This window comes from Moschus berezovskii, chromosome 20, assembly GCF_049115385.1.
Source record: "Moschus berezovskii isolate FMDL1 chromosome 20, NW_MosBer_1.0, whole genome shotgun sequence".
Taxonomy (NCBI): Eukaryota; Metazoa; Chordata; class Mammalia; order Artiodactyla; family Moschidae; genus Moschus; species Moschus berezovskii.
Genome location: NC_142479.1, coordinates 43,369,231 through 43,384,845, shown reverse-complemented (window position 1 = coordinate 43,384,845; position 15,615 = coordinate 43,369,231). Strand labels below are relative to the sequence as shown.

The following is a 15,615-nucleotide window of genomic DNA, read 5'->3' as shown; positions in this document are numbered from 1 at the left end:
CCCCCCAGAGAGGGAACCTTTAGGAAGCACGCTGAAGGGAGAGAAAGTCAGCCAAGCCTCCAGATGACCTGCGACAGAACATTCCAGGCAGAGGAATGGCAGGTGCAAAGGTCTGGAGGTAGCATACCTGGCCAGCTCAGCATCCATCCCCAGCAGACCAGCACGACGGGAGTTAAGGGAGTGAAGGGGGAGCAGTCAGGGAGGAGGTGGAGGCTAGATCACGCGGGTCCTCGTTAGCTGGAGGGAGGCAATGGAGTTGGACTCTAGGGGACCTGGGGACCACTGGGGGCTTAAGAACAAACGATCTGTTTAAAATAACTCAATCCTGAAACACGAAACTGGATGACGTGAGAGAGGAACCAAGGATTTTTAGGAATCTGGTTTGAACATCCCCAGGAGAGCGGCAGGCTCCAGGTATCTCCAGGGAAAAATCGCAGGAGACAGGTCAACCCCAAGAATGAGATGGAGTTCCTGGGGCTCCAGAAGGAGGAGAGACCAGGACACCTGCGAGATTATTGCTCTCCAGCCCAGGAAAGCCCAGGATACCCTGGATGGGTCCAAGGCAGAGTCCCCTCCCTGCCCTCAGAGAGGACGTCTAACTTCCGTGAATGGGGTGCCTGCCTACCCAGGTACCACTTCCCAGTTAGACGCTTTCACTCAAGGAACAATCCTGCTACTCCACCATTTCACATAAAATGAGACATTCTCCTGGGTAAAAATGAGACCAGGCAACCAAGAAATCATACATCCAAACTTAAACACCACTTTCTAGCTGTCCTACAAAGCTATTAGGTCCAGGTTTCCAGAGATTTAATTAAAGGCACAGGAACAGTATCTTTGGAGAGAATCTGCTCCCACCCTCACCGTTCAAGAGAAGTTACTTTGGGCACGTTTTAGAGAAACGTCTAAAGTGGTTAAAAAAGAAAAAAGCAGACCATCCTTAACCCTCAGCCACTTGGTTCCCGTCTCCAGAATCATGACAGTGATCAGTTTTCTGTGTCTCCTTCCATAAGTATTCTAAGCAGATCCAATTATGTATGTGAGTGTGTGTCCGTTTTTAATGGACACATTTTTCTCCTCACACTGTCAGCACACGATATACCCAACCTTATTGTTTTCCTTTTCACACAGAAATATCATTCATGTCATTTCCTATCAAGACGTAGAGAGAACTGCCTCCTCCTGGTTTTTTTTTTTTTTTTAATGGCTACACAGGTCACTGAATGATGACGACAACATTTAAACACGTCCTGTACTGACGGTGTAACGGTCACAAGACAGGGTCTCTGCCTGTGGACCGAGTGATGCTCCTGAGGAAGGATTTGCTGTGGAGGAGACACTGAGGGCCTTGTGGGTGCGTGGATTTCAAGGGCATCAGTGTTGAAGGGGTAAAACATCAATTAGTGAGTTTTGGCTTGTGTAGATGCTGTAAGAGTCCAGAAACTAAGAGAAGAAAAGAATCAAGAAATTAAAAGGAAGCTGCTGCTGATGCTAAGTCACTTCAGTTGTGTCCAACTCTGTGTGACCCCATAGACGGAAGCCCACCAGGCTCCCCTGTCCCTGGGATTCTCCAGGCAAGAATACTGGAGTGGGTTGCCATTTCCTTCTCCAATGTGTGAAAGTGAAGTCGCTCAGTCGTGTCCGACCCTTAGTGACCCCACGGACTGCAGCCTACCAGGCTCCTCCATCCGTGGGATTTTCTAGGCAAGAGTACTGGAGTGGCTTGCCATTGCCTTCTCTGAAAAAGAAGCTAACCAAGAGGAAAAAAAGAAAGGAAGCAATGGGTTATACCTTCATGTCAAAAATGAGACGGTGATAATCTATAATCAAAGGCAGGTGAATAGAAGAAGTTAATGAACTACAACTCATAACAGACTCCAAATTATTTCTTTATTCCTAAAGAAATTTTCTAAAACAAAAGGAAAAGCTGAGGGCTCGGCAGACACAGGGCGCCGTGCTGATTAATTTACCCTAATGCCGACCTGTTCCTGAGATAGTACTTGCTCTCTTCCCCACCCTCTGCTCACCCTCGCTTCACTGAGAAGGATATTGAGACTTTGAAGGATCCAACTGCCCACATGTCTAGAAAAGCCACCATTCTCTGGCTGACAAAGATCCAGGCTGAAAGAGCCACATAATATTCCAGGACTACTGTGTTAGTCGCTCAGTTGGGTCCAACTCTTTGTGACTCCATGAACTGTAGCCCACCAGGCTCCTCTGTCCATGGCATTCTCCAGGCAAGAATGCTGGGGTGGGTTGTCAATCCTTTCTCCAGGGGATCTTCCCAACCCAGGGACCGAAACTGCCTCTCTTCTGTCTCCTGCACTGTAGGCGGAATCTTTACTGTCTGAGCCACCAGGGACCATTAGTGCCCAGGTAAAGAGATCTTGGCAAGTTTCACCCTGACCAGTGGCTTTCCAGGTCAAAGGGAAGCTATTAGAATACACCTCCTCCTGATTCTGGAGTGCTGAGAGATGCTTAAGAGTGAAAGAAGGCGACACAGAATGTTCCAGGGTTCGCAAGCAGTCAATCTGACTTGTCTGAGATGACTGTTCTCTCCAAAATTATCTTGGGCAGAAGCAGCACAGTTTGTAGGATGACTCAGAGACAAAAAGTCTCATTCTAATATCCACTCTGCTTCCCAAACATACACACAATGTGCTCACACACAGCCCCATCTCTGAGAACTGCTGTCTACTATCCTCTAATCCAAGCACACTTGTTCCCTGGGGCTCAGCAGTTCTCAGTGGTGATTCTGGACCAATGACAGGGCCATAATAACAGCAGCTTCTGTTTCTTTACTATGCATAGGTCAAGCACTGTGCTAAGCATTTACGTGAATGATCTCACGGAATTCTCAAACAACCCTACTAGGTAAGGATTCACTGTTACTACCATTTTCCAAGTAAAGAAACCAAGGCTTTTAGAGGTAACTGACTTGCTCTCTGTCAGGCAAAATTTGGAAACAGCAGAGCTAGGCTTCAAGCTCAGAGAGTCATATCCCAGCACTTAAACTCAGAACCATCAACCTAAATTGCTTCTGTAAAGAACAGCAAAGATTTGGGACTTCCCTGGTGTCCAGTGGTTAAGAATCCGCCTTCCAATGTAGGGCCTTTAGGTTTGATCCTTGATCAGGGAACTAAGATCCCACATGCCTTGAAGCCAAAAAACCAAAACATAAAACAGAAGCAATACTGTAACAAATTAAAGATTTTAAAAGAAAAGAATAGGAAAGAGTCAAACTGGCTCGACGCGTTGGGCAAGTCCTGTGCCTAAAATACTCACAGGCCATCCAGTCGTGACACATCTATTTTTAGCGCTGCCTTCACGTGGCAGGCCCCATTAGAGGCATTAAGGATGCAGCCGTGATGCGAAGATAAGATCCCTGCTCCCATGGAGCTCACATACCAGGACTGGGAATGGACATGGGAGAATATGAAGGAGCACAGCGATTTTAGAGAACAACACGCGCCAGGAAGAACGTGGAATCGGGGGGTGTGACTGGGGGAGGGAGCAAACACATCAGATGGAGAGAGAAGCTGCACCGAGAAGGTGGCATCTGAGCTGAGAATCAAACAGTAAGATGATGCTGGCCTGGCTAGCCTCAGTAGCCGGGACATGGAAGCAATCTAAAAGTCCATCAACAGATGATGGATCAGGACGTGGTTCACACATACAAAGGAATACCAATCAGCCATAAAAGAGGAAAATAATGACATCTGCAGCACCATGGATGGACCTAGAGTTTATCACTCTAAGTGAAGTCAGACGGGGAAGACAAATACCATATGCTATCACTTATATGTGGAATCGAAAAGAGGACACAAATGAACCCAACAAGGAAACCAAAACAGACTTGTGGACACAGAGAACAGACCAGCAGTTGACAATGGAGACGACTGTCAGGCTCCCTTTGCCGAAATCCCCAATACACATCGAATTACTTCCACAGACACTCTGCAAAGCTGTAAACATTTTCTTTCTACCACACATCAGTGGTTCCTGCTGGGAAAGTTAAGAAAGAAGAAACCAGGGTTGGGAGGAGAAAATGGAATGATGGAGCAAGCGGAGCGGTCTGGTCCTGCAGTGTGAGCTGGGAGGACGCATCAGGATCGCCAAGAGAGGCGAGGCCAACAGAGCTGGGGGGCTCAGGGCGACCACCAGGAAGAGACGTCAACAAGAACTCCCGGTCCGAGAAAATCAGACAGAGCCCAGACATGTTGATCACCAATTCGAGGAGGAAAGAAACCCCCTAGGCTGCCCCTCCTCTGGAACAAAGCCAAGTGAACGCTTAAGAATATCTTTTTGGGGGGCTTCCCGGGTGGCTCGGTGGTAAAGAATCTGTCTGCCAATGCAGGAGATGCAGGTTAGATTCCTGGGTTGGGAAGATCCCCTGGAGTAGGAAATGGCAACCCAGTATTCTTGCCTGGGAATCCCCATGGACAGAGGAGCCTGGCGGGTGATAGTCCATGAGGTCTCAAAGAGCGACTGAGCACAGCAGACAAAAAATAAACTTAGTAAGATTTTTTTTTTTTTTAAAAAGGAAGAATATCTTTTCATCTCTGCTGAATTTGAGGGAGGTGGGGGTCAAGAGGGAAGTGAACCTTCAGGGTCATCCACCCCAAGGACTATCCAGTGGAGCTCCATGATGCAATGCCTTCAGCACTACTGCAGGTTCTAGGCAGAGACCCTGGAGCCCTGTTAGGCATCACCTTATCTTTACTGCATCATTGCAGCAAAAATGGTCTTCATAAGAGCCTTTATAGGTCCCTTGTATCCCCCTAAACCACAGTGTAATTTTTTTTCCATGTGATCTTAAGATACTATGAAGGCAAATGGAATCTGTAGATGAGCATCAGGGGTAAGGGAAAGGTGGCAGCCTCCTTAGCAGTGGGATCTAAGCCCATCCTGCTCTCCTCGGGGGCTGCCCCAGTCTGGGGAGGACAAGGATGGGGGCCAGATCTTGGTGAGGGTGGAGGTGCTTCAGGCAGGGCTACGATTCTCAAACACTGGCCGGGCGATCAGCAGGCAAATTCCACCTCCCCCGGGGCCGGGAGGGCACTTACGGAGCGCTTGTCAGCCTCGGCCCCTTGCTGGCCCTGCAGACATGCCGTGAGCTTCTTGTGTGTGCTGTGGGAGACCTGCTTCACCAGCTCCAGCCGCTTCTCTACCTGCGGACAGAGCAGGGGGCGGGGCCCCCAGGTGAGGCGAGGTCAGAGTGGGGTCATGGGTCTGGATAATCCAGGGACAAGACTGACCCCTGTTTCTGCAGAGACAACGTCCAATGCGGGAGAGAAACGGAGGGGATCACAGACTCGGAGATGCTCTGCTAACCGTGCAGTAAAATGCCTTCACGTGTCTCCTGAAAAGTCCCACTGAGACTGCTGTGCACCATGCAGGGTGCTATTGTAAAGAGAAAATATTCCATCTCTAAACGGACTGGGAGAGGAGTGGTGGAGAATCTGCACAACATCGGGAAGGACTCGGCTGTAAAAGGGAAGATGTCTTTGACATCTATGAGTTACGGGCCGGTGACAACCTTACCTGAAGAAGGTCTTCGCTCAGAACTTCAGTCTTCTCAGCCCTAAAGGGAAAATGGAGACACATATCAGTTAAAAAACAAAATAGGAATATGGTCTCATAATTACTCCCCACCCTCTCCACATATCGATTCAGTTATACATCTATGCACATTCTTTCATATTCTTCTCTATTTGTGTTTTATTACAGGATATTGAACACAGTTTCCTATGCTACACAGTAGGATCTTGTTGTCTCGACATCCTGGATATACTAGCTTGCATCAACAGCAGCGATTTCTAACAAGAGAAAATGTAGGCAGCACTGGGATTGACAAGGAATATCAAGTAACCAGCATTTCCAGCAAAACATAGTAAACCAGAGGCTCTGAGGGGTCTCCCACTACTGCATGGAAACCTAGATGAAGCACAACAAACACATTTTTTCTGCCTCCAGGTATTCTTTTTCAAGTAATAGAATTAAGCAGGTTCCCCCACCCATTCCCCTTGGTCTCCCCCAAACAAGCAAACACGGTAGAGACTGATCAACAGCAAAGACAGAGAAAGTTTTGAGTACTGGTGACAAATGCAAATGTCACCACTGAGATCTGGCCACTAGTATGAGGCATCCCCCAGAAAGTGGGGAGCTGAAACCAGAGGTTAACACTTTCGGGGAAAGAACCTGGATGCTGGCTGGAGGGTCCCAACCTGTTAGCAATCCCTGTCTCAGCATCAGAGGAAAATGCAAATCTTCCTGGAGGAAAGCACAAAAAGGCATACTCAAAAAAATCAAAATATAAACTAACCCACAGAAAGGAAAGAAAAAGAACACAAAGCAATTTAAAAAAAAAGAACATAGTACAAAAAATTAAATGGCAGGCTTAAGCCTTAACATATTCATAATTATATTAAAGGCAAATGGCCTAATAAATATGCCAATTAAAAGACAGAGTGACAAGAGTGGACTGAAAGAAATCATATGGTCCACAAGAATCTCACTTCAAATATGATATGGGTAGGCTGAAGGTAAAAGGATAGGAAAAGATATCATGCAAACATTGATCAAAAGAAAGCAAAAGTGGCAGTATTAATAGCAGATAGATTCAGAATAATGAAATTGACCAGAAATATAGAGAAGAATATAACGATAAAAGCATCAATCCACAAGAAGACACAGAATCTTGAATGTATATGCACTAAACTAAAAAGCTGCAAAATATGAGAAGGAAAATACAAATGCACGTAGAGACTTCAACATTTCTTCTCTCAACAACTGACAGACTATCTAGAAAAAAAAAAATCAGCAAGAGTATATATGAACATAAATCCAGGGGCTTCCCTGGTAGCTCAGTCAGTAAAGAATCTGTCTGCAGTGCAGGAGACCCAGGTTCAATCCCCAGGTCGGGAAGATCCCCTGGAGAAGGAAATGGCAAACCACTCTAGTATGGGCTTCCCTGATAGCTCAGTTGGTAAAGAATTCTCCTGCAATGCAGGAGACCCCGGTTTGACTCCTGGGTCTGGAAGATCTGCTGGAGAAGGGATAGGCTACCCACTCCAGTATTCTTGGGCTTCCCTTGTGGCTCCTGCCTGCAATGAAGGAGACCTGGATTCAATCCCTGGGTTGGGGAGGAGGGAAAGGCTACCCACTCTAGTATTCTGGCCTGGAGAATTCCATGGACTGTATAGTCCAAAGGGTTGCAAAGAATGAGACACGACTGAGTGACTTTCACTTTTCTTTCACTCCAGTATACTTGCCTGGAAAATCCCATGGACAGAGGAGTCTGGCAGGCTACAGTTCACAGGTCACAAGAGTTGGACACAACTTAGAGACTAAACCACAACCGCCACAAAAGAATCTGACATTTATAGAAGAACACTCCAACCAACATCAGCAGAATATTCTTTTTCAGTACATATACCAAGATGCACAACATCTGGGTTCATATCATTACTAGCCTGAAAGAACTGAAATCATATACAGTATATTCTCCTATCACTGCTGCTGCTGCTGCTGCTAAGTCGCTTCAGTCGTGTCCAACTCTGTGCGACCCCATAGACGGCAGCCGACCAGGCTCCGCCATCCCTGGGATTCTCCAGGCAAGAACACTGGAGTGGGTTGCCATTTCCTTCTCCAATGTGTGAAAGTGAAGTCGCTCAGTCGTGTCCGACTAGTAGTGACCCCATGGACTGCAGCCCACCAGGTTCTTCTGTCCATGCGATTTTCTAGGCAAGAGTACTGGAGTGGCTTGCCATTGCCTTCTCCGTCTCCTATCACTAACAGAAGGATAAGAAGAAAATATCCAAACATTCAGACACTAAATAGAATGCTTCTAAATAATTCCTGGAACAGAGAAAGTCTCAAAGGAAAAAAACTAATGAACTAAATAAAAATGAAAATGCAATGTATCAAAATATAAGACACAGCCAAAGCAGTGCTGGGAGGAAATTTTATAGCACTAAAATCATACATTAGAAAAGAGAAACATTTTCAAATGAGCAACCTCTAATGCAACAACTTATAAAAGAAGACCAAAAATAAGACCAGAGAAAGCAGAAGGAATGAAATCATAAATAAATTTGATTTATTCATGAAATAAGTCTAAAACAAAATAGTAACAGAGAAAACCAAGAAACAAAGAGCTGGTTCTTTGAGAATACAGTTGAAAAAACCTCTAGCACAACTGAAAACAGGAAGAAAGAGAAGACAGACTAGGAATGAAACAGGAAAAATCACTACAAAATCCTGTAGATTTCAAAAGGTTGTCTTTGAACAATTAACCACATAATGTAAATTTGACAAGTTACATGAAATGGACTAATGTACTTAAAAACAAATTACAATACACTCAATATGAAAGAAATAATCTAAATAGCTCTATAACTATTAAGAAATTGAACTTATACTATTAAAAATCTTGGAAAAAAATTCAGATCCAGAGATTTCACAAGAGAACTTTACCAAATATTTAAAGAAGAATTAGCACCAATTCTACATAATCTCTTCCAGAAAACAGAAGAGAAGGAAACACTTCCCAATTGATTTTATGAAGCTAGTATTCCTTTGATACCAAAACCAGACCAAAAACAGTAAAAAAAAAAAAAAAAAAAGCTAACTATAAACCAGTATTCCTCACGATATAGATGCCTTGATCCAAGTTTGTACTCAACACTCATTCAATACAGTGCCAGAAGTTTTATTTAGGGCAATAAAGGAAATAAAAAACATACAGATATGAAAGGAACAAATTAAAATGTCCCTATTTTCAGATGACATGTTTGTTTATGCAGAAAATACCAAGGAATCTACCAAGGGAAAAAAAAATTCCTAGCACCAATGAATTCAGCAAGGTTACAGGACACAAAGTAAACAAACAAAAATAAATTTTATTTCTATATACTAGCAATGAATATATATTAGGATTAAAAATAAAATACTATTAACAACTGCTTTGAAAAATAAAATATTTAGGAATAAATTTATAAATACATAGGCATAGAAAGTACATGTTGAAAACTATAAAATATTTATGAAAGAAATTTAAAAATCTACATCAAGGGAGAAATACTGTGTGGACTGGAACACTCCACACAATAAAGATGTCAATATTCACAAAATTAGTTATGATTAAATACAATCCCAATCAAAATTCCAAAAGGATTTGTTATAGATACAATCTAAAATCAATACGAAACTGCAAAGGAAGTAGAATATACAAAACAATTTTTAGAAAGAATACATTTGCAGTACTCATTCAACTTTAAGACTTACTATAAAACTAAGTAATCAAAAGAATATGGTAGTGAAAGGACTGAAAAACAGATCAATGGGACAGAATAAGGAAAATGGACCTAGATAGATACAAGCAACTGATTTGTGACAGAGATGTAAAGAGGAAGAAGAGTCCTTTTAACAAACTAAGCTGGTACAATCGGACATTCATATCAAAAAACAGGAACTTTGTCCCGTACATCACATCATATATAAAAATTCATAAAGGTTCACAGACCTAAATACAAAACAAGAGACTATAAAACTTTTGAAGAAAACATGAGAAAATATCTTTGACCTTGGGGTTAGGCAATGAGTTCTTAGAAATATCAAAAGCATGATCCATAAAAGAAAAAAAAAAGGACACATTAGACTTCACTTAAATTAAAAGCTTCTGCTCTGTGAAAAGCACTTCCAAAAAATGAAAAGACAATCCACTGAAAGAAGAAATATCTAGTTCACATAAAAGAACTGTATCCAGAATAAACGCAAAACTCTCAAATTCAACAGTTTAAAAAAATCCTGTTACAAAATGGGCAAAAATATCCAAACAGAAACTTTTTAAAATTTATTTTCTAGTGGAAGGATAATTGCTTTACAGAATTTTTGAACAGAAACTTTATCGAAGAAGATGAATAAATGGCAAATAAGCACAGGAAAAATTGTTCCACATCAGTATCCACTAGGAAAATGCAAATTAATACCCAAATGAGATAACACAATTAATATAACAAAATAACAACAAAAAATGCAAAACCCCTGACTACATCAAGTTCTGGAGAAGACGTGGAACAACTAGAGTCCTTACACACAGTTGAGGGTGAGTCAATGGAAGCCAAACAGTCCCTGGGGAAAGCAGGTTGGTAGCTTTTTACGAACTTGAACATACACTGGCCACATGACCCAGCAATCCCACTCTATAGAAATGAAATTTATGTTCCCCCCTAAAAACCCCTCATAAATGTTCATAGACACTTTATGCGCAACGAGCAAACATTCTAAATGTCCTTCATCAGGTGAGTGGATTAATAACAGAATACACTCAACAATTTGTAAAATACTCAGTCAATCCTAAAGGAAATCAACCTTGAATATCATTGGAAGGACAGATGATGACGCTCCAATACTTTGGTCCCCTGATGTGAAGAGACGACTCAATGGAAAAGACCCCAATGCTGGGAAAAGTGAGTGAAAGTAGCTCAGTTGTGTCCGACTCTTTGCAACCCCATGGACGATACAGTCCATGGAATTCTCAGGCCCAGAATATTGGAGTGGGTAGCCTTTCCCTTCTCCAAGGGATCTTCCCAACCCAGGGATGAAACCCAGGTCTCCTGTATTGTAGGCGGATTCTTTACCAGCTGAGCCACAAGGGAAGCCCAAGAACACTGGAGTGGGTAGCCTATTGCTTCTCCAGTGGATCTTCCCAACCCAGAAACTGAACCAGGGTCTTCTGAGTTGCAGGTGGATTCTTCACCAACTGAGGTATGAGGGAAGCCGAGTGGGAAAGGTTGATGCTGGGAAAGGTTGACGGCAAAAGGAGAAGGGGGCAGCAAAGGATGAGATGGTTAGATAGCATCACCAACTCAATGGACATTGAGCAAACTCCAGGAGATAGCGAAGGATAAGGAAGCCAGGGGTCCTGCAGTTTACGGGGTTGCAAGGAGTCAGACACAACTTAGCAACTGACCAACAACAAACACTCAACAATAAGTAGGAAGGATCTACTGACACAAGTGACCATATGGATAGGTGTTTAAAGACATTATGCTCAGTGAAAAAGGCCACGTGCCCTTATCTGGTACCCAAATAAAACATCTTTTAACAGAACAATGCCTATTACAATAATATTTTAGTAAGCATTGTTTTGCTAAAATATTTTCTAATACTTTCTACTGTGTTCACTATATTAATTTCACTATCACTAATGGGTTAAGTTCAGTTCACTTGCTCAGTCGTGTCCGATTCTTTGCAACCCCAAGGACTGCAGCACGCCAGGCCTCCCTGCCCATCACAAACTCCCAGAATTTACTCAAACTCATGTCCATTGAGTCTGTGATGACATCCAACCATCTCATCCTCTGTCGTCCCCTTCTCCTCCTGCCTTCAATCTTTCCCAGCATCAGGATCTTTTCAAATGAGTCAGTTCTTTGCATTTGGTGGCCAAAGTATTGGAGTTTCAGCTTCAGCATCAGTCCTTCCAATGAATGCTCAGGACTGATTTCCTTTAGGGACTGGTTGGATCTCCTTGCAGTCAAGGGACTCTCAAGAGTCTTCTCCAACACCACACTTCAAAAGGATCAATTCTTCAGTGCTCAGCTTTCTTTATAGTCCAACTCTCACATCCATACATGACTACTGGAAAAAATCATATCTTTGACTAGATGGACCTTTGTCGGCAAAGTAATGTCTCTGGTTTTTAATAAGCTGTCTAGATTGGTTGTAACTTTTCTTCCTAGGAGCAAGCGTCTTTTAATATCATGGCTGCAGTCACCATCTGCAGTGATTTTGCAGCCCAAATAAATAAAGTCTGTCACCGTTTCCAGGAAGTGATAGGACCAGATGCCATGATCTTAGTTTTCTGAATGTTGAGTTTTAAGCCAACTTTTTCACTCTCCTCTTTCACCTTCATTGAGAGGCTCTTTAGTTCTTTTTCGCTTTCTGCCATAAGGGTGGTGTCATTTGCATATCTGAGGTTATTGCTATTTCTCTCAGCAATCTTGATTCCAGCCTGCGCTTCATCCAGTCCAGCATTTCTCATTATGTACTCTGCATATAAGTTAAATAAGCAGGGTCACAATATACAGCCTTGGTGTACCCATTTCTCTATTTGGAACCAGTCTTTTGTTCCATGTCCAGTTCTAACTGTTGATTCCTGACCTGCACACAGATTTCTCAGAGGCAGGTCAGGTGGTCTGGTATTCCCATCTCCTTCAGAATTTTCCACAGTTTGCTGTCATCCACATAGTCAAAGGCTTTGGCATAGTCAATGAAGCAAAAATAGATGCTTTTCCAGAACTCTTGCTTTTTCAATGATCCAACAGATGTTGGCAATTTGATCTCTGGTTCCTCTGCCTTTTCTAAATGCAGCTTGAACATCTGGAAGTTCACGGTTTAAGTACTGCTGAAGCCTAGCTCGGAGAATTTTGAGCATTACTTTGCTAGCATATGAGATGAGTGCAATTGTGTGGTAGTTTGAGCATTCTTTGCATTGTCTTTCTTAGGGATTGGAATGAAAACTGACTGGAATTTTCCAGTCCTGTGGCCACTGCTGAGTTTTCCAAATTTGCTGGCATATTGAATACAGCATTTTCACAGCATCATCTTTTAGGATTTGAAATAGCTCAACTGGAATTCCATCACCTCCTCTAGCTTTATTCGTAGTGATGCTTCCTAAGGCCCACTTGCCTTCACATTCCAGCATGTCTGGTTCTAGGTGAGTGATCACACCACCGTGATTACCTGGGTCGTGAAGATCTTTTCTGTACAGTTCTTCTGTGCATTCTTGCCACCTCTTCTTAATATCTTCTGTTTCTGTTAGGTCCATACCATTTCTGTCATACCAACTATGGGTTGGGACCATTTTAAAAATGCTGTCCTAGAGACCCCCCTGGGCATTTATCAGGAGACATTTTCAAAACATTCAGCAGATTTTTCTTTTTTTTTATTTTGGTTAAACAAAAAATTAGGGGGAAAAAGGTCATCAAGAAGAGAATTAAAAAATGGCATATATTTACATAATGTTATACCATATATTAATACATTAATAAAAATAGTTAATAAAATTTACCCAAAACAACATTGATGAATCTAATAAGTACTGTGATTAAGGAAAAACAAAAGACTACTTTGATATGATTTTCATAAGGCTCAAAGCTAAAAACTACTAAACGACACATTGTTATAGGATGAATAAACATGTAATGAAAAGAAAAACAATACATTTCAAATGGTGGTTATCTCTAGAAAAGAAAGAGGGGTGGGATTTGAAAAGGATAAACAGGTAGCTCCAACATAATCATTAAGTGTTCTGGTTCTGGATTTGTACAGCACATTCATAGCTTTAACATGTTTCAGAATATACATATGAAAATACAGGTAATCTATATATCAAACAATAGATAATATAAAAAATAAGCACCAAGTATTAAGCATAAACTTGCATAAATGGTTCCTTGCATAAATGATTTATATACATAAACATATATAGTTATCAGTTCAGTTCAGTTGCTCAGTCGTGTCCGACTCTTTGTGACCCCATGAATCACAGCACACTAGGCCTCTCTGTCCATCACCAAGTCCCGGAGTTCACTCAAACTCATGTCCATCGAGTCGGTGATGCCATCCAGCTATCCCATTCTCTGTCGTCCCCGTCTCCTCCCACCCCCAATCCCTCCCAGCATCAGAGTCTTTTCCAGTGAGTCAACTCGTCGCATGAGGTGGCCAAAGTATTGGAGTTCAGCTTTAGCATCAGTCCTTCCAATGAACACCCAGGATTGACCTCCTTTAGAATGGACTGGTTGGATCTCCTTGCGGTACAAGGGACTCTCAAGAGTCTTCTTCAACACCACAGTTCAAAAGCATCAATTCTTCGGCGATCAGCTTTCTTCACAGTCCAACTCTCACATCCATACATGACCACTGGAAAAACCATAGTCTTGACTAGACAGACCTTTCTATTTAAGTCAGAATATAGGGAATCTAGTGGATATTTTTTGTTTACTTTTAGTCTTCTGGGATTACAGGACTCATTTATGCAAGTTTATATACATACACTGGAGAAGGGAATGACAGCCCACTCCAGAATTCTTGCCTGAAGAATCCCATGGACAGAGGAGCCGGATGGGCTATAGTCCATGGGTTCACAAAGAATCGGACGTGACAGAGCGACGTTCACTTCACCTCACCTCATATATACATATGTTTTATACATAATAAATATATAATACATGTAATACACATAAACTGTGATATTATAAACATTTTCTTTAAAGATATTGCTACTTTTTCTTTAAAGATATTGCTACTTTTTCTTTAAAAGTAAGAGTTGAGTTTCAGGGCCTCTTGATTGCTAGCTAATTACTCACAGTTCAACTGCACATAAAATAAAATAAGCAATCAAAACAATGTAACTACATAATTGATAAGGTGGCAACAAACTCCTTTAAAAGAAAAGGATCTTGTTCTGGAGACAAATTTTGCTCTTAAAGTGTGGGGTCACACACTTATTTGGAAATCAAAAGGATTTAAGAAACTCCTAGAATGTTTTGCTGACCTGGGAAGACTGATCAATATTGAATTGTTTGGAGGTCACTTAGCCCAACTGTCCACTCGCCGGAGACTTCCTCCATTACACACGAAGCACTTCAACAGAGCACTCAAGACTGACCCAAGCAAGGCGGTGGGCTAAAAGGTGATGCTAATTTTAGAAAGCCTGGTAATTTTGGTCTCATCTTTGTAAACAAAAGAGCAATGTTCACTACTAAGACAATGAACACTGCCGTTTTCAGAGGGTGAGTCATTCTACAGAGTGACAGGCACTGTGTAGGTGACACCTGAGCACAAGTCATGTATTTTTATTTTTTACACCAAGAGACTAATGTAAAACAGAGCCTTGGGCGAATGGATCTAAAAATGATGCACTGTTCTCCTTAGGGGCTTAGGAGAATAATCACCACTACCCACAAAAATCCTGACTGTCGCCAGTGTCATACGTGAGCATGTCAGGTCACAGAATGTGTTCCATGAAAAAATAGTTATTAGACATGCCAAAGAAAAGGGCTCTGTGGAAAAAATCTTAGGTACCACTGAAGGTTATATTATCCATTAACAGAGTCTTATTAAAGTATTAAAGACTCTGAGACATCCTGTAGGAAATTAAATGGCTTAGCCAACTCATCATTTTCCAAATCTATAAAAATATAGTTCACATAACACCAGTTTGCAACCACACGCTGAGTGTGGAGTGTGACAGTGAAGGAAACATTCACTACGGACATGCTGGAGATCTTACCTGACATGCTGCCCTGGAGTTCCAGCCTCATCACAGAAAGACATTTAGCGGCTAGAGAGCCAAGCAATGATTCTCAGCTGTCATTACAGAAGTCACAGTTCGAAGCTGCCTTTAAAGCAGAGATAGTTCTCATTACAGGGTTTCCCTGGTGACTCAGTGGGAAAGATTCCCTGGAGGAGGAAATGGCAACCCACTCTTGCCTGCAAAATCCCATGAGCAGAGGTGTCTGGTGGGCTACAGTCCATGGGGTCACAAGGAGTTGGTCACAACGAAGCACACATGCATTAGGCTATGGGGGGTCCCTAACAGTCCAGTAC

General features: G+C 42.3%; 1 protein-coding gene across 4 annotated transcripts in view; it reads right to left on the bottom strand.

Annotated features, from left to right (window-relative positions):
• ARHGAP44 (Rho GTPase activating protein 44) overlaps nucleotides 1-15,615 on the bottom strand; it is a 122,642-nt gene that overhangs the window by 45,604 nt on the left and 61,423 nt on the right. For 3 of the 4 annotated variants that reach the window (XM_055407311.2, XM_088828915.1, XM_055407312.2), the window contains exons 2-3: nucleotides 5,545-5,584; nucleotides 5,067-5,171 (exon numbers count right to left, since the gene is read on the bottom strand). In XM_055407311.2, coding sequence (XP_055263286.2) covers nucleotides 5,067-5,171; nucleotides 5,545-5,584 — 145 coding nt within the window. Of the gene's footprint in view, nucleotides 1-5,066; nucleotides 5,172-5,544; nucleotides 5,585-15,615 lie in introns of those variants that run through there. The other variant, XM_088828917.1, reaches the window with a different exon arrangement.